This window comes from Schistocerca gregaria, chromosome 9 (assembly GCF_023897955.1).
Source record: "Schistocerca gregaria isolate iqSchGreg1 chromosome 9, iqSchGreg1.2, whole genome shotgun sequence".
In the NCBI taxonomy this organism is placed as follows: Eukaryota; Metazoa; Arthropoda; class Insecta; order Orthoptera; family Acrididae; genus Schistocerca; species Schistocerca gregaria.
Genome location: NC_064928.1, coordinates 86,604,029 through 86,629,147, shown reverse-complemented (window position 1 = coordinate 86,629,147; position 25,119 = coordinate 86,604,029). Strand labels below are relative to the sequence as shown.

General features: G+C 45.1%; 1 protein-coding gene across 1 annotated transcript in view; it reads left to right on the top strand.

The window, feature by feature from the left end:
* LOC126291445 (uncharacterized) overlaps positions 1-13,515 on the top strand; it is a 1,287,515-nt gene extending 1,274,000 nt beyond the window's left edge. The window contains exons 5-7 of the mRNA XM_049984959.1: positions 1,956-2,041; positions 9,708-9,801; positions 13,333-13,515. Of these exons, the coding sequence (XP_049840916.1) occupies positions 1,956-2,041; positions 9,708-9,801; positions 13,333-13,515 (363 nt within the window). The remainder of the gene's footprint in view (positions 1-1,955; positions 2,042-9,707; positions 9,802-13,332) is intronic.
* Positions 13,516-25,119: the final 11,604 nt, after the last annotated feature.

Sequence of the window (25,119 nt, the reverse complement as noted above, 5' to 3'; positions counted from 1 at the left end):
GATTTCTGGTGTTGAAGCGCAAAGCACTACTACGATGCGTCAGGGGAAAGCGACAACGAGCCATCGTCTGCAGCAGTGTGTTGCCTAATTTAATGATAATTTTAGTTCCTGTTCTACCAACCACGTGGGAAAGTAATAAAGACTGTAGAGCGATATCAAATACACAACATCAGGTGGAGAAGAGACGCTGCAATTTCGCACCTCGTGGAAAAACAACTTCTAATAGTAATGCTGTTCGAGGTTCTTCTGCAGTCTCTGATGCGTTTTAATGTTGTTGTGAAGATTTATGTAGGGCATTTGTGTCGGCCGGCATGCCTCTTTCTGAGGTAAATAATCCAATGTTGAGTAAGTTTCTTTCCAAATATTCAAATCTTTTACACTCTTGAAAGAGTCAACGCAAAGAAAAAATTATATTCGAATGTGTTACTAACAAACACTACAAAAAATTCTTTCCGTGTGTGAAAATGAGAAAATTTGCCTTACGTTACACGAAACTGCATACTGTCACTCTCAAATACCGAATGAATATTGTCTGGGTAATTAGTCCGTCGGTAGTTAGGCAGCCTCAAGACATGTACACAGTTGTTGACTTAGATACTTATTGTGCTAAATCTGTAACGTAAGATTACATCTCTTAATGAGTAGATTATGGTAGCATTTTATATTTTAAATTCGGTGAACAATTATGCGAAAATGAAAAATGTGGTGCCCTGAAAGATAGATATGCAGCCTGCTGCGGGGCTTGTTCTCTGTTTTAGCCGTTTAGTGGCACAGATTTTGGAGACGTTTCGCTGGAAGATTGGTAGAAGACGTCTATCACTGCTGCCGCCGCACTGCTGTGTGACTTCCTAGAGAGGGTCACGCCCCCTCATATTTTTTATAGGCTCGTAGCGCTGCTCGGGTAATACGGCTTCAGTATCGACGTTTCCCGACTGCGAACGTGGGCGCGCTCTTATTAAACTGCCTTCTGCATCCGGGGCGCCCTGCTTAAATTGAAGCCCGTGTCCCTGTTTATTAGGTTTCCCGACAGCCCGACAGTGCTGTTAATTGTACTATCCCGGCGAATGCTCCCGTGCTTCATCTCGCCATTACACTCCAGGTTCTGCAGATTGGATCCACTGCTCCGTATCTCTAAGTGTTTTTCCGTACCCTTTCCGGAAGTATGTAGTAATGCGATGCCAAGAAGAATTTAATTTTCTCTGCTTTGGGTTCCACAGTCGCTAAGAATTGGTCAATGGTGGAAGCCATTGCTGCACCAGGGCTGTTGCTGGAAATTTAATACTGTCCACCACAGGCTTGTTTTGAGTGTCTTCCTGTTTCCAAGAGATATCTAAAACGTAATAAATATGTATCGGATACGTTCATGCGTAGACTGATATGTACGTTGCACCGTCATAACCATAAAAATTGTAAGATATTTTTAAATGTGACCTATATTCTCAGACTTAATAAAAATAACATTGTGTAAAAATAAATCAGGGCGGGTTAAATTCAATGTCAAAATTTTAAATCAGTAAAATGCCGCCTGTTATCATGTGAAAATGATGTTACGTAATGTTTCAAATATAATTTCTGTATATAAAAGGCATTGTTCTGAGTGACTTACCATCGTCCAGCCCAAATCGCTAACGATAGAAACTTGAAAATTGGAATGGGCATTGATCTTGTACTGCAGGCATTGTTTAAGAAGGGATATTTCTAAATTCCATCCTAAGGTGGTGAATTAGGGGAAATAGTTTTTGAAAATATTTCATTGTGAAGGAATTTTTACAAATAAATCTCTGAAAATATATTTTCGGGTTTCTGGTTATAAATAAAAAAATACGTGTTTCAGTTTTATTTTTGGAAAATACACCTAGGACAGCTATTTTAAAAATGTGCATTTATGATATATTTCCTGTATTTGAAGTAATTTGTAGCGTGACTTTCATGTCTGGATGATTTGTTTGTTTCAGGTAAGCAGACCAGTTTCCTTTCCATGTCACTCCAGCTGGCGAGCATCACGTAAGTCCAAACCGCTTTGCATGTGCCAGAGTCAAAGGTATTTTTTTTTCAGTCTCCTTCTTCAATCCTTGCCTAGTGCTTCCTTGGAAACTCTAAACAAACTCTCAATCTTTGAACTTATCGGGGGCCTATCTCCTTAATAACCTGCCTTCTTGCGTTTTATTAGTTTTAATCAACAGTTTATAACCAATACATTATGGTCAGAGTTCACATCTGCCCCTGGAAACGTTTTACAATATAAAATCCAGGGAAAAGAATACAGTAGAAGACGCATGGGTAGTTTTGATAGAGCAAACAGTGAACGCGGCGGAAGATGAAGTAGGTAAAAAAGACAAAGCCTATAGAAATCCGTGGATATCACAGGAGATACTGAATTTAAATGATGAAAGAATAAAATATGAAAATGAAGTAAATGCAGCACACGAAAGGAACCGCAAACGTCTAAAAAAGTGACATTAGCAGCAAGTGGAAAATGTCTAAACAGAAATGTCTAGAGGAAACATTTGAGGATTTAGAAGCATATTTCACTAGGGGGGAGATAGATACCGCCTACAGGAAAATTAAATATGCCTTTGGAGAAAAGAGAAGCAGATGTACGAATATCAAGGTATCAGAGGAAAACCGGAACCAAGCAAAGAAGGAAAGTTTAAAGATGAAAGAATAGGTTCTGCACAAGGAAGATGAACTTGAAGTCAGTAGTGTAGGAACATAAGAGGACGTAGATGAAGATGAGATGGGAGACATGATACCGTGAGAAGACCTTGACAGTGCAACCTTGACAGTGTACTACAAGACTAACTCGAAAAAAGGGTCCGGGCGTAGACGACATTCCGTCAGAACTACTGATAGCCATGGGAGAGCCAGCCGTGACAAAGCTATTCCATCTAGTGTGCAAAATGTAGGAGATAGACTCCAAGAAGAATGTAATAACTCCTATTAGAAAGAAGCAAGTGTTGATAGGTTGAAAGCTTTTGACATTGTTGGCTGAAATATTCTAAGTGAAATTCTGAAGTTTGCAGGGGCGAAAGACAGGGAGCGAAAGACTAAAAAGACTAAATACAGCTTGTACAAAAACCAGACGGCAGTTACAGTAGAGGGACATAAAAGGGAAGCAGTGGTTGAGAAGGTAGTAAGACAGCTTTGTAGCCTATTCCTGATATAATAGTAGTTAAGGAAACCAAGGAATAATTTGGAGTACAAATGAAAGCTCAGTTGCTACGGTAATGGACTCTCGAGTCCTGTGTGAGCAGTGAGTGTGTGTGTGTGTGTGTGTGTGTGTGTGTGTGTGTGTGTGTGTGTGAGAGAGAGAGAGAGAGAGAGAGAGAGAGAGAGAAGAAAAAAATTGAGGTTTTCTGATGATGTAGTAATTGTAACAGAGACAGCAAAGAGCAGTTGAACGGAACGGACAGCGTCTTGGAAGGACGATATAAGGTCGACATCAACAGAAGCTAAACAAGAACAATGGGAAGTAGTCGAATTAAATCAGATGATGCTGAGAGAATTAGATTAGGAAACGAGTAGCGCATGAGTTTTGCTATTCGGGCAGCAGAATGACCGAAGTGAAAAGGACACAAAAGGTAGAGTTTCTGCAGGAAAGAAGAAGGTACTGAATAGAGTTGGGGAAAAAGAGAAATTTGTCGCATAATCTGACTAAAAGAAATTGGAAATTTGTAGTAAGGTCTTATGTGGCCAAACTGCGGAGGTCATCGGTCCCTAAGCTTGCGCACTACTTAATCTAATTCAAACTAACTTACGCTAAGGACAACACTCTCTCTCTCTCTCTCTCTCTCTCTCTCTCGCACGCACGCACGCACACACACACACAAACACACACACACACACACACACACACACACACGCCCGAGGGAGGACTCGAACCTCCGACGGAGGGAGCCGCGCGGACCGTGACAAGGCGTCATAGACCGCGCGGCGACTAAAAGAAGGTATCGTTTGGCGTCAGACCAGTCTTCGGAGTGAAGACCACCACCACCAAAACCACAACAACAACATCTGCTCAAATCTTCTAGTGCCTGTAGCAAATTTAACTCGCACCTAATAACCCCCTGGTTCTTTAAAAAATAGAGCTTCCACGCAGAAAACAGTTCCATTTAATGAGGTGCTAGTTTTCACACATCTGAATGTTTATGACTCCAAATCTCCTGAACTACATATCTTACAATGATGATATAATTTAGCAGAAACAGTCAGTGGTTCAAATGGCTCTGAGCACTGTGGGACTTAAATGCTGCGGTCATCAGTCCCCTAGAACTTAGAACTACTTAAACCTAACTAACCTAAGAACATCACACACATCTATGCCCGAGGCAGGATTCGAACCTGTGAACGTAGCGGTCGCGCGGTTCCAGACTGTAGCGCCTAGAACCGCTCGGCCACAACTGCGGGCGCAGTCAGTGTGGCCACAACTGCCGGCGCAGTCAGTGTCATACGTGGATGTTGTGCTAAATGTATTGCTAACAGAGTTAGTATTAACGTAGTAATAAATTAAAACGTCGTGCATTGTGCTGAAATTTTACTGGAAGGACAGCAAAAAAAATAGTATTGCGATAAATTTCTTTTACCTTGATTATTTTGTGGGGGTGTCAGCGATAAGCAGCTTCTGGAAAATTTTGACATCATGTGGAACGTTTGTTGAAACCCGCTAAGTGCCAGGGTTGAGCAAACCCGTGCTTTTTTTTTTAATCAATTCATCAGTGCGTCTTTTCTTGCCCCACCAGCACTGCATCCGTTCAGATAACCTTCGCTACCTACGGGCTTGTTTGGTCAAAATTAAGGAATAATTTCGGAATCAAAGGACGCGAGAAAGTAGTGAAGATTGTAAATTTATGAACGCTCCAAAAAGTGGTGAATTTACGATTCTACATTAACTTAAATTTTTTGTTGAACTGTTAATGTTATTTAGCTGTGTTTCTGATATTGCAAGAAAAGTTAAGTGAGTCCATTGATAAAATAAATTCGTCGGCAGTCGTCTTAACAGCTTTAGGAAACCACGCAATAACACATCTTGACGGCCGGACGGTGAACTGAACCGCCACGCTCCCGTATCTTAACCACTGCGCCAGACCGCTCCTTTATTACGCTGCGGACGGAAATTTCCGTGTCTTTAAACCGCAGGCCGATACGATCGTAGTGAAATTTTGCCACGGTGGGACGACCTACCGGCAAGAGAGTAGGGGAAGCGGAATTGCATTAGCGCAGCAAAGGGACGCGCAAATAAGAGCGAAGTGGGTGGTAGCTTAAGCGCCGCCTTGCGCCGAAAAGTTGCACTGCCGGTAGGCGGCGTTAATTCACAAAGTTTTTAATTTAATTCTCGCAGAGCTTGCTGCGGTACGACATTTTCAGCGCCTCAGAATCCGCGTACGCTTCCGGAGCCAACATTTTTGCAGGAAGTAAGGAGGAATTAAATTAAAAAGTGTGTCTGTTATTGGTAGAGAAACGACAGCCCATAATCGAACCAAAAGGTTGATACAGTAGTTAGATATATAGATCGACAGATAGTAAACCGGTCAGTGAGGCAAGTAATTAATAGTGGTAGAAATGATTTTAATCACAAACTTTCCATTAATGATGGGGACCGCGAAGTACACGAAATGAAGATATTCTGCTACCTTGGAAGCGATATAACAAACCACGGGCGGTTTGACATAAAAAGAAGACTGTTGTTGAGGTCTTCAGTCGGAAGACTGGCTTGTTGCAGCTCTCCACTGTACTCTATCCTGTGCGAGGATCTTCATCTCGAAATAACTACTGCAACCTACATATATTTGAACCGTCTTACTGTACTCGTCTCTTGGTCTCCCTCTAAAAATTCCCCTGCTCCCCCCTCTCCTGCACTCACACACACTTCCTTCCAGTGCTAAGATGTTGATCCCTTGATGTCTCACAATGTGTCTTGTCAACCGACACTTTCACCTACTCAAATTTCTTTTCTCCTCAATTCTATTCTGTACCTTCTCTTCAGGTACACGATCTCCCCATCTAACCTTCACATTTCTTCTGTAGCACCACATTTCAAAAACTTCTTTACTCTTCTTGCCTAGACTACTATCGTCTTTGTTTCACTTCCATACGTGGTTACACTCCATACAAATACTTTCTGACGAGACTTCCTAACATTTAAATCCATATTCGATGTTAACAATTTTCTCTTCTTCAGAAACGCTGTTCTTGCAGCTGTCAGTCTAAGTTCAACTATCATCAGTTACACTGTGTGATCAAAAGTATCCGGACACACCCAGAAACATACGTTTTTCACATTAGGTGCATTGTACTGCCACCTACTGCCAGGCACTCCATATCAGCGACCTCAGCAGTCATTAGACATCGTGAGAGAGCAGAATGGGGCGCTCCGCGGAACAAACGGACTTCGAACGTGGTCAGGTGATTGGGTGTCACTTGTCTCATACATCTGTACGTGAGATTTCCACGCTCTTGTACATCCCTAGGTCCACTGCTTCCGATGTGTTATTGAAGTGGAAACGTGAAGCGACACGTACAGCACAAAAGCTTGTAGGGCAACCTCGTTTGTTGACTGACAGAGACTGCCGACACTTGAAGAGGGTCGTAATGTGTTATAGGCAGATCATCACACAGGAATTCCAAACAAGGTCCCCCAAAAACCAAGAAAATGTTTGCAAATCTGGTCAGCAAGGAAGTTGATGGCGACAGTGTTTTGGGATAGACAAGGTTATTGATTTTCTCAATCGTGGAGCAACCATAAATTCTGCCCCGTACTGCCAGACTTTGCACAGCCTTAGAAGTTCAAAACAAACGCAGAGAAAAGCTTACGTCCAAAATTTTATTTTTGCACGCCAATGTCCGACCTCACAGGGCAAATCGCACTAAAGAACTTCTTAATTCATTCAAATGGGAAATTTTCCCTCATCCCTCCTACAGCCCCGATCTTACACCAAGCGACTTCCACCTGTTTCCCAAGGTGAAGAACTGGCTTGCAATGCAGCGCTTTGATGACGACGCGGAACTCCAGGCGGGTGTGGCTCACGACGAAGGTCTTTCAAAGCTTGTCCACCTCTATGATACGTGCCTCAATGTTCTTGGTGTCTATGTGGAAAAGTAGTATGTTAGTCGCTCTTTCAGGTGTATACAATAAAATGTATTTCTCGTACTTAATTTTTTTAATGCTAAAACGTTCCCTAGTTTCTAAATAGCCTTCGTATTTATTTATCTTAAATATAGACCACAAGGATGCTGTACAGCGGATTTCAGCTTAGCGCATCGTGCGATTCCGCAGCTGAGAAAATACGCCAGAAAGGCTCCGTTGTGAAGGCGGCTGCGTCCGCTGACAGATTGCGCGGCAGCTGGGCCCGACGCTCTTGCCGGGGCTGCGCAAGAGTCCCCCACCACCCGTCGCATCCCCTCCAGTAGCTGCGTAATTGGCCTGCCTAGAGAAGCGACTGTGCAGGGTGAACATTAATAAAACTGACAAACTGCAGGGATGGATTCCCGACCGGAAGTGGACGGTAAAGGTCCTACGAACAAGTGTCAGGAAATGCATAGTTGTCACGGTAGATGGCACTGTCCAATGACAGTTCCTCTGACCTCGTGGCGTGGCTGTGGTTGACGCAGCGTACTGTAAGCAGCAGAATAGTGCGGTATTCATGTCGGGAAGAAGTCGAGATGGTGCTTGTGCTCGGCCAAGCAGATGGAAGCGGTCGAGAGGCAGCACGGCTGCACCAAAACAAGTACACTCACAGCCATCAGTCACATGTCAAGTCTTTCTTGGCCGTGTTGTGATCAAGAGTCCTTCCAGACAGACGAACATTCTGAGAGGCGGCGGTCTGTGCGTGCACCAAGTCTGGAGGACCGGGTTCTACAGGATATTGTGACGAACCCTAGTACAAGCTCCGGGCAAGTGGCCCGCCAACATGGGGTAAGCCGAAGTAGGATTATGTGTATCCTGCGTGACAACCACAACTATCCATATCACCCGCAACGAGTGCAAGGATTACCAGCAGGGTATTTCCCTCTACAGGACGAATTTTGTGGATGGTTTTCTTCTCCAGTTCGTCACAATTATAGTGTTTCTGTTATTAGCCCTCTTTACCGATGAAGTTGCCTGTACCTGAACTGGCATCATCAGTCTGCATATTTGTCATCTGTGGGCTACTGACATGGGATGTGGGCATAAACCGTGACAACGACGCATCGCTGGACACATGCTCCTGGGACGTCTTTTTCTCCTCTTCCAGTCAGGAATCTGTCCTTGCAGTTCGTCGTTTTTATTAATGTTCGCCCTGTGTAGATAGATGGAACACAACTTCACAACACTTCGCTGAAGATGATGGGTGCGAAACTCGTCGAAACATTGCAACAAGACGACGTCACCACCCCGCTAATCAACAGAGAAGATTTCGTCATTGCTGTGAAGCTATTTAGCTGTCACAATTATATATTAAACACTCCTGAAACCAATGAATAACATATTTCTGAAGAAAATAATTAATCAAAATAAACAATACTTTGTTTTCATCCAGTGTACTATATTCGCTGCTTTTAATAGCCAGTATAGACTGATGAGCCAAAACATTACGACCACCTACTTAATAGCTTCTCTCTTCGTTTTTGGAACGAAATACATTACTGATTCTGCGTATCAGGGAATCTATAGTTTTTCGAGGCTTGTGGAGGGATGCGTCATCAGATGTCTACGCACAGATCAAGTAAATCGCGTAGATAACGAACTGCTAATATGTGTAGCCGGTGATGGTGCCCAATAGCGACCCGGGTAGGTTTCATAGGATTTACATAAGACGAATTTTGTCGCGTAGGCATCTACGTGAGTTCACTATAATGCTCCTGAAACACTGTTATGCTGCTGAAAGGTGACATCGCCGTCGAGGAAGACATCAAGCACGAAGGGATGCAAGTGGCTCGCGGCGTGTCTTCGATACCTACCACAGGTCCCACGCAAGCGCAAAAGAGTGTCATCCATAGCATAGTACAGCTCCTATCAGACTGCGATGCACGTTTCCAGCCTCAGTTCACCTCGATGACGGCGTTTTTGAAAACGACCATCGGCCTAGTGAAGTTAAAATGCAATTCAATCGAAGAGCCGATACGTTCGCATTGATCGACGGTCGAATCTCTTTGTATCCTGTGCCCAATGCAGTCGTAACTGATTATGTCGCTAGGTGGACATGTGAACACGTAGGGGGGGTCTGCTGAGGAATTACATATTCAACGATGCACGATGAACGATGTGCTCCGAAACACTTGTACTTGGACCAGCATTGTGCTCTTTCGCCAGAGGTGTCACAGATCACCATCCATCCTACCTTACAGAGCAGACAATCCTGCGAACCCCAAGTCCTGTGAAGAGTCATGGACGTCCGACTATTTAGCACCTAGTCGTAGTTTCGCTGTTGTTCTGCTTCTTTCCGTACGTGCTCATGGCGGAAGCACTAACATTTGAGATACTCTGTCCTTATTTAAATGAGTTTCTCCAATTGCAGCTCATATATTCGTAATGGTGATCGCCGTCCATGACAGCCATGCTTACATACTTTTGTTACGGCATCGCGTACCCGAAACACCGCCAGGCGGGATCCAGCGTCGCGGTGGCAGTGGTCACAATGTTCTGACTGATCAGTGTACTTTATTTGGTCCAAAAAGAGGTGGCAAAACTAGTGAAGAGGATCCATTAGCGCAGGTGGCCGCTTGTGCAGGTGGTCGCAACAGGCCACGCGCCGGCTGAGCGATGGGCAGAGGAAATGCAGAACTGTCGTCGACGCCGGCAGCGGAGAGACGGGGCGCCAGCAGGTGAGAGTGAGCCCGCCCCGTTAATAACCCGGTCCGGAAATGAAGCCACGGCGCCTGCACGCCGTGTGGGCGGCAGCTCCCGGCTGATACACAGCGCGAGCTTCATTACGAGAAACGGGCGGCCGCTCCGGGCCGTGTTTCGCAGGCCGGCCAGCTGCCTCGCCGCCGCCGTCTTTAATTAGGCCCGCGACGCTCCAGCAGCTGGTAACCACACGGCACCGCGCGACGCTCGCCGCCGCAGCCGGCTGTGCTGTGATGTGGTCCGCCGGGCGGCAAGTTCGCTCTGCGCTCCAAGTTGGGCCGCCCAACTTAATCCCGCGTGTCGCCCCCTGCAAACTCAACAGCTCTGCTTTCGCGGACCGACACACTGCACACACATCTGCTACGTCGCGGCTGCCAGTCCAGCGAAACTACTCGCCGCGACTAAGTTTTGTACCGTAGTGTCGGATGAAGAGGTAGAGAAAGTATGTGTAGTATTGAACGGGTGATTCAGTACGTAAAGCGGCATGGAAGTTAAATACTCATGTAGGATATGGACTATCAGACCAGTTGTGTGATTGGATTGAAGAGTTCCTAGATAACAGAACGAAAAAATGGTTCAAATGGCTCTGAGCACTATGGGACTTAACATCTATGGTCATCAGTCCCCTAGAACTTAGAACTACTTAAACCTAACTAACCTAAGGACATCACACAACACCCAGCCATCACGAGGCAGAGAAAATCCCTGACCCCGCCGGGAATCGAACCCGGGAACCCGGGCGTGGGAAGCGAGAATGCTACCGCACGACCACGAGATGCGGGCGATAACAGAACGCAGCATGTCATTCTCAATGGAGATCTTCAGAAGTAAGAGTGATTTCAGGTGTGCCGCAGGGGAGTGTCGTAGGACCGTTGCTATTCACAACATACATAAATGACCTTGTGGATGACATCGGAAGTTCACTGAGACTTTTTGCGGATGATGCTCTGGTGTATCGTGAGTACTGAAATGCAGGAGCATCTGCAGCAAATTGACGCATGGTACAGGGAGTGGTAATTGAATCTCAATGTAGACAAGTGTAATGTGCTGCTAGTACATAGAAAGAAAAATCCCTTATCATCTAGCTACAATATAGCAGGTCCGCAACAGGAAGCAGTTAATTCCATAAATTATTTGGGAGTAGGCATTAGGAGTGATTTAAAATGGAATGATCATATAAAGTTGATCGTCGGTAAAGCAGATGCCAGACTGAGATTCATAGGAAGAATCCTAAGGAAATGCAATCCGAAAACAAAGGAAGTAGGTTACAGTACACTTGTTCGCCCACTGCTTTAATACTGCTCATCAGTGTGGGATCCGTACCAGATAGGGTTGAGATAAGAGATAGAGAAGATCCAACGGAGAGCAACGCGCTTCGTTACGGGATCATTTAGTAATCGTGAAAGCGTTGCGGAGATGATAGATGAACTCCAGTGAAAGACCCTGCAGGAGAGACGCTCAGTAGCTCGGTACGGGCTTGTTTTGAAGTTTCGAGAACATATCTTCACCGAGGAGCCATCAGTATATTGCTCCCTCCTACGTATATCTCGCGAAGAGACCATGAGGATAAAATCAGAGAGATTAGAGCTCACAGAGAGGCATACCGACAATCCTTCTTTCCACGATCAATACGAGACTAGAATAGAAGGGAGAACCTATAGAGGTACTCAAGGTACCCTCCGCCACACACTGTCAGGTGGCTTACGGAGTATGCATGTAGATGTAGGATTGGAATGCGGGTGGAGGGGAAGGAGTAGGAAAAAGGGTCACGGGAGAATATGGGTTTGGTAGTTGGAATGAGAGGTGAGGAAGACTAATTGAGTTCCGCTGTAAATTTCAGATGGTGATAGCGAATTTCTCTTCACGAATCGCAAGAGGAGGAGGTATACTTGCAAAAGGTCGAGAGATACAAGAAGATTTGAGTTAGATTTCGTCATAATCAGGCAGAGATTGCGAAATCAGATACTGGATTGTAAGGCGTACCCACTCTTCCAGGAAGAAACACTCTTGCAAGTTTCACAATAAACGGCAGCGTAGTGCAGAACGCCTCTCTGCCTATGGAGTTGGATTATGATCTACTAAATGAGCCTGTAACGAATCTCTGAATCTTCTATATTTCCCCTATCATGTTGTATGAAGTGTAGAGCTAATGTAAGTTCATTAATTGATGATATTGCAACATATGTAAGCTCTTTTTTAGTCAGACCTTAACCTCGAGAAACACCCCCCTGCCTCAATAGTACCTGTTCCATGCCTTATTGCTGGCGCTGCACATGATGGCAGATAACGTTCTCCAGGCATTAGTTAAATCCAAAGTCTTCATCATTTTGTCTCACGGCATTGCGTGATTCGTCGCTCCAAACCACTCGTTTCCAGTCATCTACTGTCCAGTGGCGTCACTGTTTGCACCACCTCAAGTGTCGCATAGGACTGAGCACACAACCTGCACGTAGTCATTCTGTTAACTGGACTTTTGGAGATGAGACATTTCACAGACTTGATCGACTTCTTAGAAATGGTCACCTGTACCTGGCCGTCAGTACACGAGGTCTGCCTGGTCTCGGTTTGGATGTTGCTGTTCCTGTGCTGGCATAAGCTGTCGCCAGCGCACCAGTCGGCAAAGATGTAGCGCGATGGTCGATAGTAGGCGCTGGATGAAGCGGATGAAGCGCCACTATCACGAGAGCGGCCAGAGACACACCGACAAGAAACGAGCCGCCAACGCCCTCTCGATGGCAAATATGTAAGCTGCCACCGCTGACCGGGGGCCGCTATGGACTCACTAACGCACGCTGTCTTCAGCTTAGCCGCAGAGCGGGCTCACTTCACATCGCAGGTTACGACAGTACGTAGCTACCAGATTTGTGACTATAGCATGATTACGAATATTGTCCTCGTGAGGACTATTATTAATGGGCTTGTACCACAAGGTAAATAACAACTGCCAACTCATGTAAATAAAAAACCATATTAATCCACGTGTGCATTTGTGTTGTAGAAGGAGGATACCGGCAACCCATAAGAACCTTGCTTCCTACGGTACAAGACTGTACAATTCCTTTTCGTTTCCACTATACAGTGACGTCACCAACACTCGATTTGGGCAGCTGTGGAAGGGTTGAAATGTTCCTGGTGGATTTGCGACTCATGTGACGCCACTCACTAGTCCACGTTCGAAGACACTGAGCTGTCCTGAACGTCCCATTCTGCCGTTACTGCGTCTGTACTGGCAACATTGTACTCTCCGCCTCCTTTTATACCCTCATGGCATCCAGTAGCCAATTCCGAATTACGTAGAGTGTTCGGATACTTTTGATCGCATGGTGTAGATGCAAGCCATCCTGGATTTGCTGGCCTGGCATGCACGTAGAGCCAGGACTGATCCTTGAGACAGGGCATTATTTACGGGTCTCCAGCTGCTAGCTTTCGGATTCGGGATAACTGGGCACCTTGGAGTCGGTGGTAAGCGTTAACAGTTTCGAGGGTGGCGAGCATTTCCTGCGGCCCAGTACGACGCGCCGTGGCGCGCAGCAGCCAGCCCCGCGTGGCCGGATTCCTGCGGCTCGCAATCTCCTGCCGAGAGCCGCGCCGCGCCGCGCCTCCACCCACCCCCACATTCCGACGACACGGGGTTCCTCGCCCCATTCCGACACCCGGCTGCGCGCCGCACCAGCCCTGTCTCGCCTTTCTAACGCACCGCGCCAGAGTGCTCTCCAGGCATTCGACGCCGGCCGTGCTTATTTTTTTCCCCGCAAAGAAAGCTCCTGCCCCGTCTACAGTCAAACATTCCAACTTCAGAATGACATCGTTTACGTGTGCACCACGAATCCACGAAACGTTTTGTCTATGTGGTTTCTTTAACGATCCAAATACGAATTCAGATCCCGTTTTGATAACATATTTTACTATGTGAATCACACCAACGAAGTCTGGGAGGCTGTTGTGACGGAATTTTCTCTGCTATTTGTTCGTTTTTTTTTGTTTATTTATTTTGTCCATTTATGGCTTCCATGCTATATGGCACCAGTAAACCCTCCCCCCCTTCCCCTTCTGCCCTTCGATTCTTTTAAGAACTCAACTTCCGCGTATAAAACAGTTTAAAACGTCTGATTACTTTACAAAAGAGTTCATATGTTAAATATTCGAGGATCATGTAAAACCTTTATGCTTGAACACATTCTGATTTTTCACGTATCGAAGTCCTGACGAGATCAAATCTTCCGAAGTATGTGTCGTACATAGTGATGGCGTTCATCGCTAAAACAACCGGTTTTCGCTTATATTGGTCTACTTCAATGCCAATTTAACCTTGCTTCTAAAACCGCTCAAAATAACTGGTTTCTCAAATAGTCGTTTCGGTTTTTTACTTCTGTTGTTTCCTGTAATGAACGTAGAATAAAAATATTAAATTACATATCCAAACAAAGAGAAAACATGCTCTGTTCACTGTCGGCTTCCTTTCTCGAAACTGGTGAGTCACCACTGATTCTATTTTTTTTAATTCTGCTCGAAAAACATGTCGTAATCGAAGATTATATCACTTTTGGGGCCTTCCGCTGTGGCCGAGTGGTTCTAAGCGCTTCAGTCCGGAACAGCGCTGCTACTACGGTCACAGGTTCGAATCCTGCCTCGGGCATGGGTGTGTGTGATATCCTTAGGGTAGTTAGGTTTAAGTAGTTCTAAGTCTAGGGGACTGTAGCGCTATAAATGATTCATTTGGGGTCCGGAAGGACAAGGAACAAGTGAATGAACCGCGCGAACAGGGCAGCCAGTTGTGAGCACAAAATATTTTCACAAATCAGCAAATTAGGTTTTTGAAGTTGAAGAAGTCCTTTTCTCCAGTAAAATACACTCCAAGGAATGTTTATGAGCAAAAAACGTTTTTTATATTTTGCCTCCTGCAAAAGGACCTGTATCGCATGTGTGATAAGTAAAAAACAGTTACCTCTTCGTCTCATCCATTAGTCTCATTTTCCTCGTACATGAAGTAAAATATTAAAAGGGGAACAGACTTGACAAACAATAGGAGACAAAAATGGCCTATATTCTTGTTGCTGGTGGTAAGTTAACGATAAAATTTTATAGCTAACAATAAACTTATTTACGACGTGCAGCAGATTAATTCTGCAGTTCAAAATTATGAAAATTATACAAGTATTACGTATTTGAATGTTTTTATGTGTGTTTGGGGTCAGTTCTCTGTCAAAGTAATCTTTACCGAGGGAGGTCAATTTTCTCATTAGTGAAGAAAGAGTGATACAGTTACACTGTATTCGTAAATGCCAGAAGGACATCAATGCGAAGCTTGTACGTGTCCTTTGTAGAGCGAGAGTACATTGTGTAAGTCCTGCAAGCTCGTAGTTATCAAGGTTAATGCTGGACGGAGACTGTATGGGTACGCGATGAACACAAATAATCTAAAAAACAACAGATGTTTCTACCGAAATCTGTATTTGCAAAACATACTGCGCATCACACACGAAAGCACACAGTATTACTTACCTACTACTCCCCGGTATCTGCCAACTTATTTACAAAGTTCACTTAGGACAGACTATGTTCCGTATCACTTTCATTTTCATTTCAGTTTCGGGAAATAATCATCCATGTTTCTCTGTTTCTGTTTTTCATTCACTTCTTTCTTGATTATGGTTTCATTTTGCAGTGAGTCATAACATCGGTATAATAGTCAAACGAACTTTGTCTTGCGTAATCTAATAACTGAATGCCTCAGCGAGCTTGAAGCTGCACTTTATGGACTCATGCATGAGCAGCTATGTGCCGCAAGTGAGGAACAGGGATAAAGGTCTCATCAAAACTGTAAACAACAGCAACGAGGGTGCCAGAACCGATGGGATATCAGCGTGGTAGCTGACAGTAGGATAACAAGGACACAACGAGCAAAGTGTGTGTCTTAGCTGACGTCATCGGTGACGCACACTGTGCTCTTTCTGTCCTTGTTATCCCACTGCTGACTACTGAAGGATGTTGCTCAGGGAGTGCCCTCAGTCGGTGCACAGAAGAAAACGGAACGGAGATTTGAAGGGAGAAAGAAGAGATACTAAGATTTATGCCTCCGTATTAGACACTAAGAACATAGTACTTCATTAAATGTGAGGTGTGCTATATTTTATCATGTTTTAACGAAATTTTTTGAACGTGTGTTTTGTATTGATTTTCTGGATCTTCGCCATTACTTTACGAAAAGTACCTTATGTGTTGGGAGACACTTTTGTCATTTTTGAGTATAGCCTATCAGAAAACATTAAAATCAGCTCAGATGATTAAGAAAAAAATTGCGAAGTATAAATTTGAAGGCTTGTGTAATAGTATTCATTTTAGAAGCTATTTTTTGAGATCTGTCGGCGGTTAGAAACAACGATAAACGTTGCAGACCGTCAGACCGTCTGGCGACGTTCAGCTTCCATGTCTTAACAAGGCAGAGTGAGAATTCTGAAGGGGATCGCCCCAGACGAAGACCTAAATCATTTTCGTACGTTACGGAGTTTAAATGAATTGTAAATTATCGACCTTTAACTCCCCCCCCAAAAAAAAAAACCTGTTCAAATGGCTCTGAGCGCTATGCGACTTAAATTCTCAGGTCATCAGTCGCCTAGAACTTAGAACTAATTAAACCTAACTAACCTAAGGACATCACACACATCCATGCCCGAGGCGTCGCTCGGTTTGTAGACTGTAGCGCCTAGAACCGCGCCATTTGAACCAATGACTTCAATTCGGCAATCAAGAGTCCACAAAATTCTCCACGTACGCCGTAGCCAGCTGAAGCCACTCTTAGCGGGCGCAACGGCTGGGGGAGCGATGCGCTGACCCCACACACCTCCGTACCGAATACGATGACGCTGTGGGCCTAGGATGACACGGCGTTCGGTCGGAAGCGAGTCTGGTTTACTCCCAGGTAACTTTGGTGAGCCGACAACAGATAGCTAGAGGGCTGAACATCAACACTGATTAAAATATAAGTTCACTTATACTGTGTTCTTCGAGTCAAAAAATGGCTCTGAGCACTATGGGACTCAACTGCTGTGGTCATTAGTCCCCTAGAACTTAGAACTACTTAAACCTAACTAACCTAAGGACATCACACACATCCATGCCCGAGGCAGGATTCGAACCTGCGACCGTAGCAGTCGCACGGTTCCGGACTGCGCGCCTAGAACCGCGAGACCACCGCGGCCGGCGTTCTTCGAGTCCTATCTGTTTTAAAACACCTACTTACACACATACATATGAGTCACAGCTTGTAACTTACGCATAGAATTAGTGATAGAGACTTTTGAATACTCTTTAGCTTGCATTTGGCGACAAGGCGAATGAGTTTGCCCGATTTTTTGGTTTATCAGTGCTGACTGTCTGAAGTATCTAAAAGAATGCTGTAGCAATGTAAAACGTCGTAACAGCTGTGGTCATAAAATGACCCTAACCAACAGGAACTGGAAACGAGTGTCGCGCCTTGTCAATCAAAATCAGTTCAAACCCGACTACAATTGTAACTGCCAGAGAATACAAGTCCACCTCGACTAGTCTTCTAAGCGAACTTTGCTAAGGAAATAGCATGCGATACTCGTATGAGATCAGATACCTCGCCAATGTTCACAGCAGCATTTAAAGCTACAAGCCTATAATGGCCCAAATAAGACAGTAGCGGGACCGTGGTCCCACGAGTAGCGATTTTGGCTCTTTTCAAGCGGTGCCGAGTCCATCGAAGGCCCAATGGGACGTTTGACCTGCAGTGTGTAGAGTGTGCATTTCAGGCCGGGGTCGCTTCTGTTATGTTTTGGGCATATAAAGACCAGCGTCCACTCATTCGGGTTACTGTGAACATGAATCAGTGAACATTCCCGGTAACCAAGTGTGCTGTATCCGCCTGGTAGTCGTTTTTCCTGCACTGCAGGCATGCCGCGCAGGCAGCCGCCCTGCCAGGGGGACGTGTGTAAATGGCTCTCATCGAGACCGGGGTATCTCTCTGTGTGGCATGAGCAGTTTACCACGGAGTCATGCGCTGCCTCCACAGCGACCAGGACCGGCCACCTCGCCAAAAGGCAGAGTGCCTGTCGCCGCACAGAGCGCCGTCGGCAGGGCACTATTTTGCTACACCAGGTCACGGGCCCTCGCAGCGACAATCAGCTATCAATCCGCGCAATTTAGGCCACCGCCGGGCCGTGGTTAAGTCCGTTATGCCCCACGCCTCATGTCGGCAGAATCAGCATTTCAGTCCCAGCGTAAAAGTTGGCAGTGCCAACAGTTTTGTCTCAGTGCTCCACGCCAGTACACCCGGTCCAGTTCGTCCTGATCTTCACCACCAGCTTCTCAATCGTCACACTCCGTCACTCCAGCCCAGTAACGTGTCCCGTCTTCACACCACTGCCTATCATGATTGCGGTTTGTCATATAGGCACATCACAGCGAATCACTAGATAGATATTTCTGTTGTATGTAGCTGTCTGAGGACATTGTAACTGAGTTTCGTTTAGTTAATAAAGTTAAAGCTGTGGACACTCTCGTGTTCGAAGATGACAACAACCGTGTTCACAGAGCAGCACACATACGTTCCTAGTTTGACGAACACTGACACAACTTCTCGAGTGGCCCGCTGGAAATCTCTCTCTCTCTCTCTCTCTCTCTGCCTGTAAGTAGGCATTTTAAAAGAGCTATAACTGAACTTATCTTTCAAAAAAAAAAAAAAAAAAAAAAAAATGGTTCAAATGGTTCTGAGCACTATGGGACTTAACATCTATGGTCATCAGTCCCTTAGAATTTAGAACTACTTAAACCTAACTAACCTAAGGACAACACACAACACCCAGCCATCACGAGGCAGAGAAAATCCCTGACCCCGCCGGGAATCGAACCCGGGCGCGGGAAGCGAGAACGCTACCGCGCGACCACGAGATGCGGGCACTTGTCTTTCAATCAGTGTTGATGTGCACCCATCCAGTATCTGCTGTCAGCCGATCAAAGTCACTTGGGAGTAGACCATAAAGCCGGCCGGAGTGACCGAGCGGTTCTAGGCGCTACAGTCTCGAACCGCGCGACCGCTACGGCCACAGGTTCGAATCCTGCCTCGGGCATGGATGTGTGTATTGTGCTTAGGTTAGTTAGGTTTAAGTAGTTCTAAGTTCTAGGGGACTGATGACGTCTTAAGTTGAGTCCCAAAGTCCCATAGTGCTCAGATCCATTTGAACCAATTATTCTTTTATTTTTTTTTAAAATTTTTTTTTTTTTTTTTTTTTTTTTTTTTAGGAAACCAGCTCCAACGCGTGAAACGTTAACTATCAAGTAGTTTTAATCGGACTATAGAGAAACGAGTTGCACCCCTATTGCCACAATTCGCTATAAAACATTCAGATAGCACGAATAGCATGCGATACATCAGATTGCTCGGAATTTCCGTGCGATCAGCAATCGGTCGCTGCGATATTCCCACACATGTGCGATCTATGATCGGTCGCTCATGTGACGAGCTGCGATCCATCGCTCACGCGTGGGTCACTTTACAGCCGAGGTGTCTGACGTTGGCGTAACGTCGAAATTGCGATGGAATTTTTTCCGTCCAGGGAACCAGCTACATCCGCGAGTCCATCACGGTGGAGAACGATGAACCTTACTTCCGTTCTCGTTCGGATGAGCTTTTAAACTCCGCCTCGCTGTTGTAACAGCCTGCTGGAAAATTAATCCTGACCGCGACGAGAATTAGTTGCCCCTTCGGGCTGTTCCAATAACTTGGGGGCTCGGGAACGGAATGCCGTAGCATTCCGAATAATTAATTAGGCGCTGAAATATTTGAGGCGATTTTTCCGGCGAACGCCGCCGCTCGCAACAATTTAAATGAGAGTCGCTTAGCGCGCCGGCGTGCCGTACAAATGGCGGCTGCCCGGAAACAAATGACCGGCGCCAGCAGCAGCGGCGCGGCCTGCCGGCGGGGCCATTAACTACGCGTTAAGGCGGCGAGGGCGTAAACAGGCTCAAAATTACGTACAGCCAGCGCTGGAGTCCTCCTGGCAAGGGGCACTCGCGGGAACAGGCGACACAGGCGCGCCAGAACTCTGACTGTGTCTCTCGCGACATGTCGTAATTCAGCGGTGGTTGTGGTACTTAATTCAGCGCTGTGACTCCAAAATTGCTTAACCAAAACGCTGAGCCCCACTGTCATCTTTCCACACCAGGGCTGGTGAGCAAGATGTATGAGACAGGCGAAATACCCTCAGACTTCAAGAAGAACATAATAATTCCGATCCCAAAGAAAGCAGGTGTTGACAGATGTGAAAATTACCGAACTATCAGTTCAATAAGCCACGGCTGCTACATACTAACACGAATTCTTTACAGACGAATGGAAAAAGTCGTAGAAGCCGACCTCGGGGAAGATCAGTTTGGATTCCGTAGAAATGTTGGAACACGTGAGGCAATACTGACCCTACGACTTATCTTAGAAGCTAGATCAAGGAAAGGCAAACCTATGTTTCTAGCATTTGTAGACTTTTGACAATGTTGACTGGAAAACTCTCTTTCAAATTCTGAAGGTGGCAGGGGTAAAATACAGGGAGCGAAAAGCTATTTACAATTTGTACAGAAACCAGATGGCAGTTATAAGAGTCGAGGGGCATGAAAGGGAAGCAGTGGCTAGGAAGGGATGAGACAGGGTTGTAGCCTATCCCCGATGTTATTCAATCTGTATATTGAGCAAGCAATGAAGGAAACAAAAGAAAAATTCTGAGTAGGTATTAAAATCCATGGAGAAGAAATAAAAACTTTGAGGTTCTCCGGTGACATTGTAATTCTGTCAGAGACAGCAACGGACCTGGAAGAGCAGCTGAACGGAATGAATAGTGTCTTGAAAGGAGGATATAAGATGAACATCAACAAAAGCTAAATGAGGGTAATGGAATGTAGTCGAATTAAGTCGGGTGATGCTGAGGGAATTAGATTAGGAAATCAGACGCTTAAAGTAGTAAAGAAGTTTTGCTATTTGGGGAGCGAAATAACTGATGATGGTCGAAGTAGAGATGATATAAAATGTAGACTGGTAATGGCAAGGAAAGCGTTTCTGAAGAAGAGAAATTTGTTAACATCGAGTATAGATTTAAGTGTCATGAAGTCGTTTCTGAAAGTATTTGTATGGAGTGTAGCCATGTATGGAAGTGAATCATGGACGATAAATAGTTTGGACAAGAAGAGAATAGAAGCTTTCGAAATGTGGTGGTACAGAAGAATTTTGAAGAACAGATGGGTATGAAACTTCCTGGAAGATTAAAACTGTGTGCCCGACCGAGACTCGAACTCGGGACCTTTGCCTTTCGCGCAGGAGAGCTTCTGTAAATTTTGGAAGGTAGGAGACGAGATACTGGCAGAAGTAAAGCTGTGAGTACCGGGCATGAGTCGTGCTTCGGTAGCTCAGATGGTAGAGCACTTGTCCGCGAAAGGCAAAGATCCCGAGTTCGAGTCTCGGTCGGGCACACAGTTTTAATCTGCCAGGAAGTTTCATATCAGCGCACACTCCGCTGCAGAGTGAAAATCTCATTCTGGAATAGATGGGTAGATCAGTAGATCACATAACTAATGAAGAGGTATTGAATAGAATTGGGGAGAAGAGGTGTTTGTGGCACAACTTGACAAGAAGAAGGGACCGGTTGGTGGGACATGTTCTGAGGCATCAGGGGATCATAAATTCAGCATTGGAGGGCAGCGTGGAGGGTAAAAATCGTAGAGGGAGGTCAAGAGATGACTACACTAAGCAGATTCAGAAGGAGGTAAGTTGCAGTAGGTACTGAGAGATGCAGAAGCTTGCACAGGATAGAGTAGCATGGAGAGCTGCATCAAACCAGTCTCAGGACCGAAGACAACAACGACAACGACAATAACAACGAGTCCTACGTTGGCTCCGCCTTAAAGAAAAGCTCGTTTCACCGTACTGGAATCTACGAGGCACGCTCAGAAAGTAAATGTGCTGTGACTGTAAGAGGCTGTGGTTTTCTTTTATTTTTAGGAGGTTGGCAACAGTGGGTGGTAGAGCGATCGGGAATCAGTGGTGGAGGGGGGATAACCTGGACATAGTAAGCATCGCAGGAATACGGTGGTTCGTAATCTAACATTGTAGTGTGATCCATGTGCTATGATGCGATTCCTACTCGCGGAAAGAACAACACCTATCAGAATGGTTTCACGAATCAAAACAGTTGACGGCCAAGATATTATGAAGACAACGAATGTGATTAATTGGTGTAGGGAGTTTTGTGGAGGCACAACAAATGTTCATGGCGAACAGAGGAGTGGAAGACCTTTCATGTTGTCATTTTGAGTAATGAGTTGGTGGAAAAATACAGGAACCTGTTCGTGAAGACCTCCCATTGACAGTGGATGGAATTTCTGCGATGCTTCCACAATTCACCAGAACTGCCTTATAGGAGACACGCACAGGAACGCTGGGGTACCGGAAACCGTGCACAAGGTGGGTCCCAAAACAGCTGACAGAGCAACACAAAAAAAATTGAGGTCAATATCGCCCGCGCGAGTTGAAAGGTGAGATTTTTTTTAGCTCTATGGTTACTGGAGATGGAAACGTGGGTGGCTCATTGCACGCCCGAGACTACAAGACTGTCGTCATACCCACCAATTCCTCATCCGACGAAAAATTCAAATCCACAACTTCGGGTAAAAAAATTACGGTCTGAGTGTTTTGGGGCCGAAAAGGGATCGTTTTAGTCGAATTTCTGCCTCTGGGGTGACCATCAATGCACAATGATATTGTGAGACCCTAAAAATCTTGAAAACAGCATTCAAAAGAAAAGAAGACTAATGCTGACGAAAGGAGTATGCTTTTTTCACAACGCCCTTAGTCACCACGGCGCTCTTGGACTTATTGTCTGGGATGATTTGAAAATGCCTCGTAAAACAAGGGGAAAGCTCAGCAATGACATACAATGGCAATTGGTAGCTATAAGTTGGTAGAAGTGAACGGGAACATTATACTATCATATTACGCAGAGGTTATGTTTCCTAGCTGCTTCCAGTGTAGGCGACGACAAAGAGCGAAATGATAATCATATAACTGTAAAGAACTGGCAATCACCATGGAAGTGGAGACCCTCGTGCTGTAAGACTGTCGTGTCAGAATCGAGGGAATAGAGGAGAAAGTGAAATTCATTCAGGAGTCAGTTTCCAACATCTTGACCCTCCTGAGGTCACTTTGACTGCATAAAAACATTGGAAATATATATATGTCTCCCTTGTTTTCAAAATTATTATTTTCCAAACACGTGACCTCTCTCTGAGCCAGTGATGATTCGATCATTTTTACATTCTCAAAACATCAAAATTAACTCATGTTTTTTGGACTGAGTACTACTGGGGTTCATATGTTCTCAGTCTAATTTGTTTTTGTTCCTTGAAATGTGAAAATAGAATTATTACTGTTACACTGAACAGCTGCAATGTATCAAATGGAACTATGTGATTCCAGAGACCTTTTTAAATATGCAAACTAAAGCGGCGAGTGAAAATTTGTACAAAGGCGGGGATCTGAACCCACGTTTCCTGCTCACCAGGCAGATGCGCTAACCACCGTACGGGTACGTAGGTGTACATGGTAAGGATGGAACCGATGACGAGTAAAAATACGATGTACGCTGGTTTTAGGAATGCCAGTCACGTGTTCAAGCTGTCGTGTGCTCACATGTGGATTCATAGCAACGAAAGCGAGAACAGTAACTTCGGCAGCATCGTCTGTGCGAGTGCTACGACGATTGCGTTGTCGTCGGTTGAAACTTTCCCTTTCCTGAAGCGTCGCAACAAGACGAGAAAACATCTCTCGGGGAGGTGGGTTCTTGTCGGGATATCGCTCTCTGTACAGTTCCGCTGCCTGCGTAGCATTTCGCCTACCTTCAACAACAACAATAAAAGAAACGCTTTGTCGATGCAGTTTGCGGGAAGAACAGCCTTTACTGTATGCCTACTCTACACAACAGTATTTAAAAGGACTCAACTACTGTACTACATGTACCCGTACATAAGAAAACAGTATTGTAATTATTCTGTTAACTTACATTCCCTATAGATGAGTACCATTTCTACCTTCTCTTCGTTTGTGTACATTCTACTCACACAACTCTTCAACTGACTATGGTTGACGGGGTGATGGGTGTGCATTCTACTTATGTTTACGTTTGTCCTCTGTCAACGTCAACACGTACATGTGTTCCATTACCGCCGGCTGCGGTGGTCTCGCGGTTCTAGTCGCGCAGTCCGGAACCGTGCGACTGCTACGGTCGCAGGTTCGAATCCTGCCTCGGGCATGGATGTGAGTGATGTCCTTAGGTTAGTTAGGTTTAAGTAGTTCTAAGTTCTAGTGGACTGATGACCACAGCAGTTGAGTCCCATAGTGCTCAGAGCCATTGTTCCATTACCCCAGATACCTGCACTAAGCGCTGGGAGCGTCAACGTCAGTGTTGTGTTACGTAATTAATAACGTTGTGTTTCAGTGAACGGTACACTACCATACATTTTTGAATAGGTCTTTAGGAGGAGAAACGAGTTACCGAATAAAAAAAATGCAGGGCGCCATTTAAAAAAATTCATACCGCTGTTTATATGTTTGTAAAAACAAAGCTACAACGAAGGCAGTCATGCTGATTGATGTCCCCGTGACGGCTAAAGAAAATTTGCTTGAAACATTTTGTAATTTGCATGTGGACAAACAGTTATTTAAGGTGGTCAAGATAAGTGGGACACCCTGTACATGACTTGTGGATGGCAAAGTAAAATACAATCTCTCTGATCAACTTGCCGAAAATCGATGTTCTAAGCTGTTCAGAAGTTCTGTATGAGCTTTGAGCCCCAACGTGCTACTGCACGAAAAGATGAACCCTTCCCCACCTCCACTCCCCTCCCCAACACACAGCATAAAAACGTTATTGGGCACCCGTAAATGTGGTTCCTCTTCCAAGTTTGGCTACATTTATTCTTTGGGGCGCCAATTCACATTCGTCGCAACGTGCACAATGTTTCACAAAAATATTTGACATAAATGCGAGTAGGATTTGCTGTGCAAAAATCGCGCACGTATTCATATATTTTTTTCAAGTTTGACAAATTCGAGTTTATTTCCAATAAGAAGATATTGTGCAAGCTATCTTTAGAAAACCGTTAAAGTTCCACAGTATAGCAAACTATAAATTCCACAATGGTTATATACTGAAATCTTCTTAGTGTGGCTTGTATCACGCACAACCCGAGAAATAACAAGTCCATCAGACACAGAACAAATTCTGTGTCCAAAA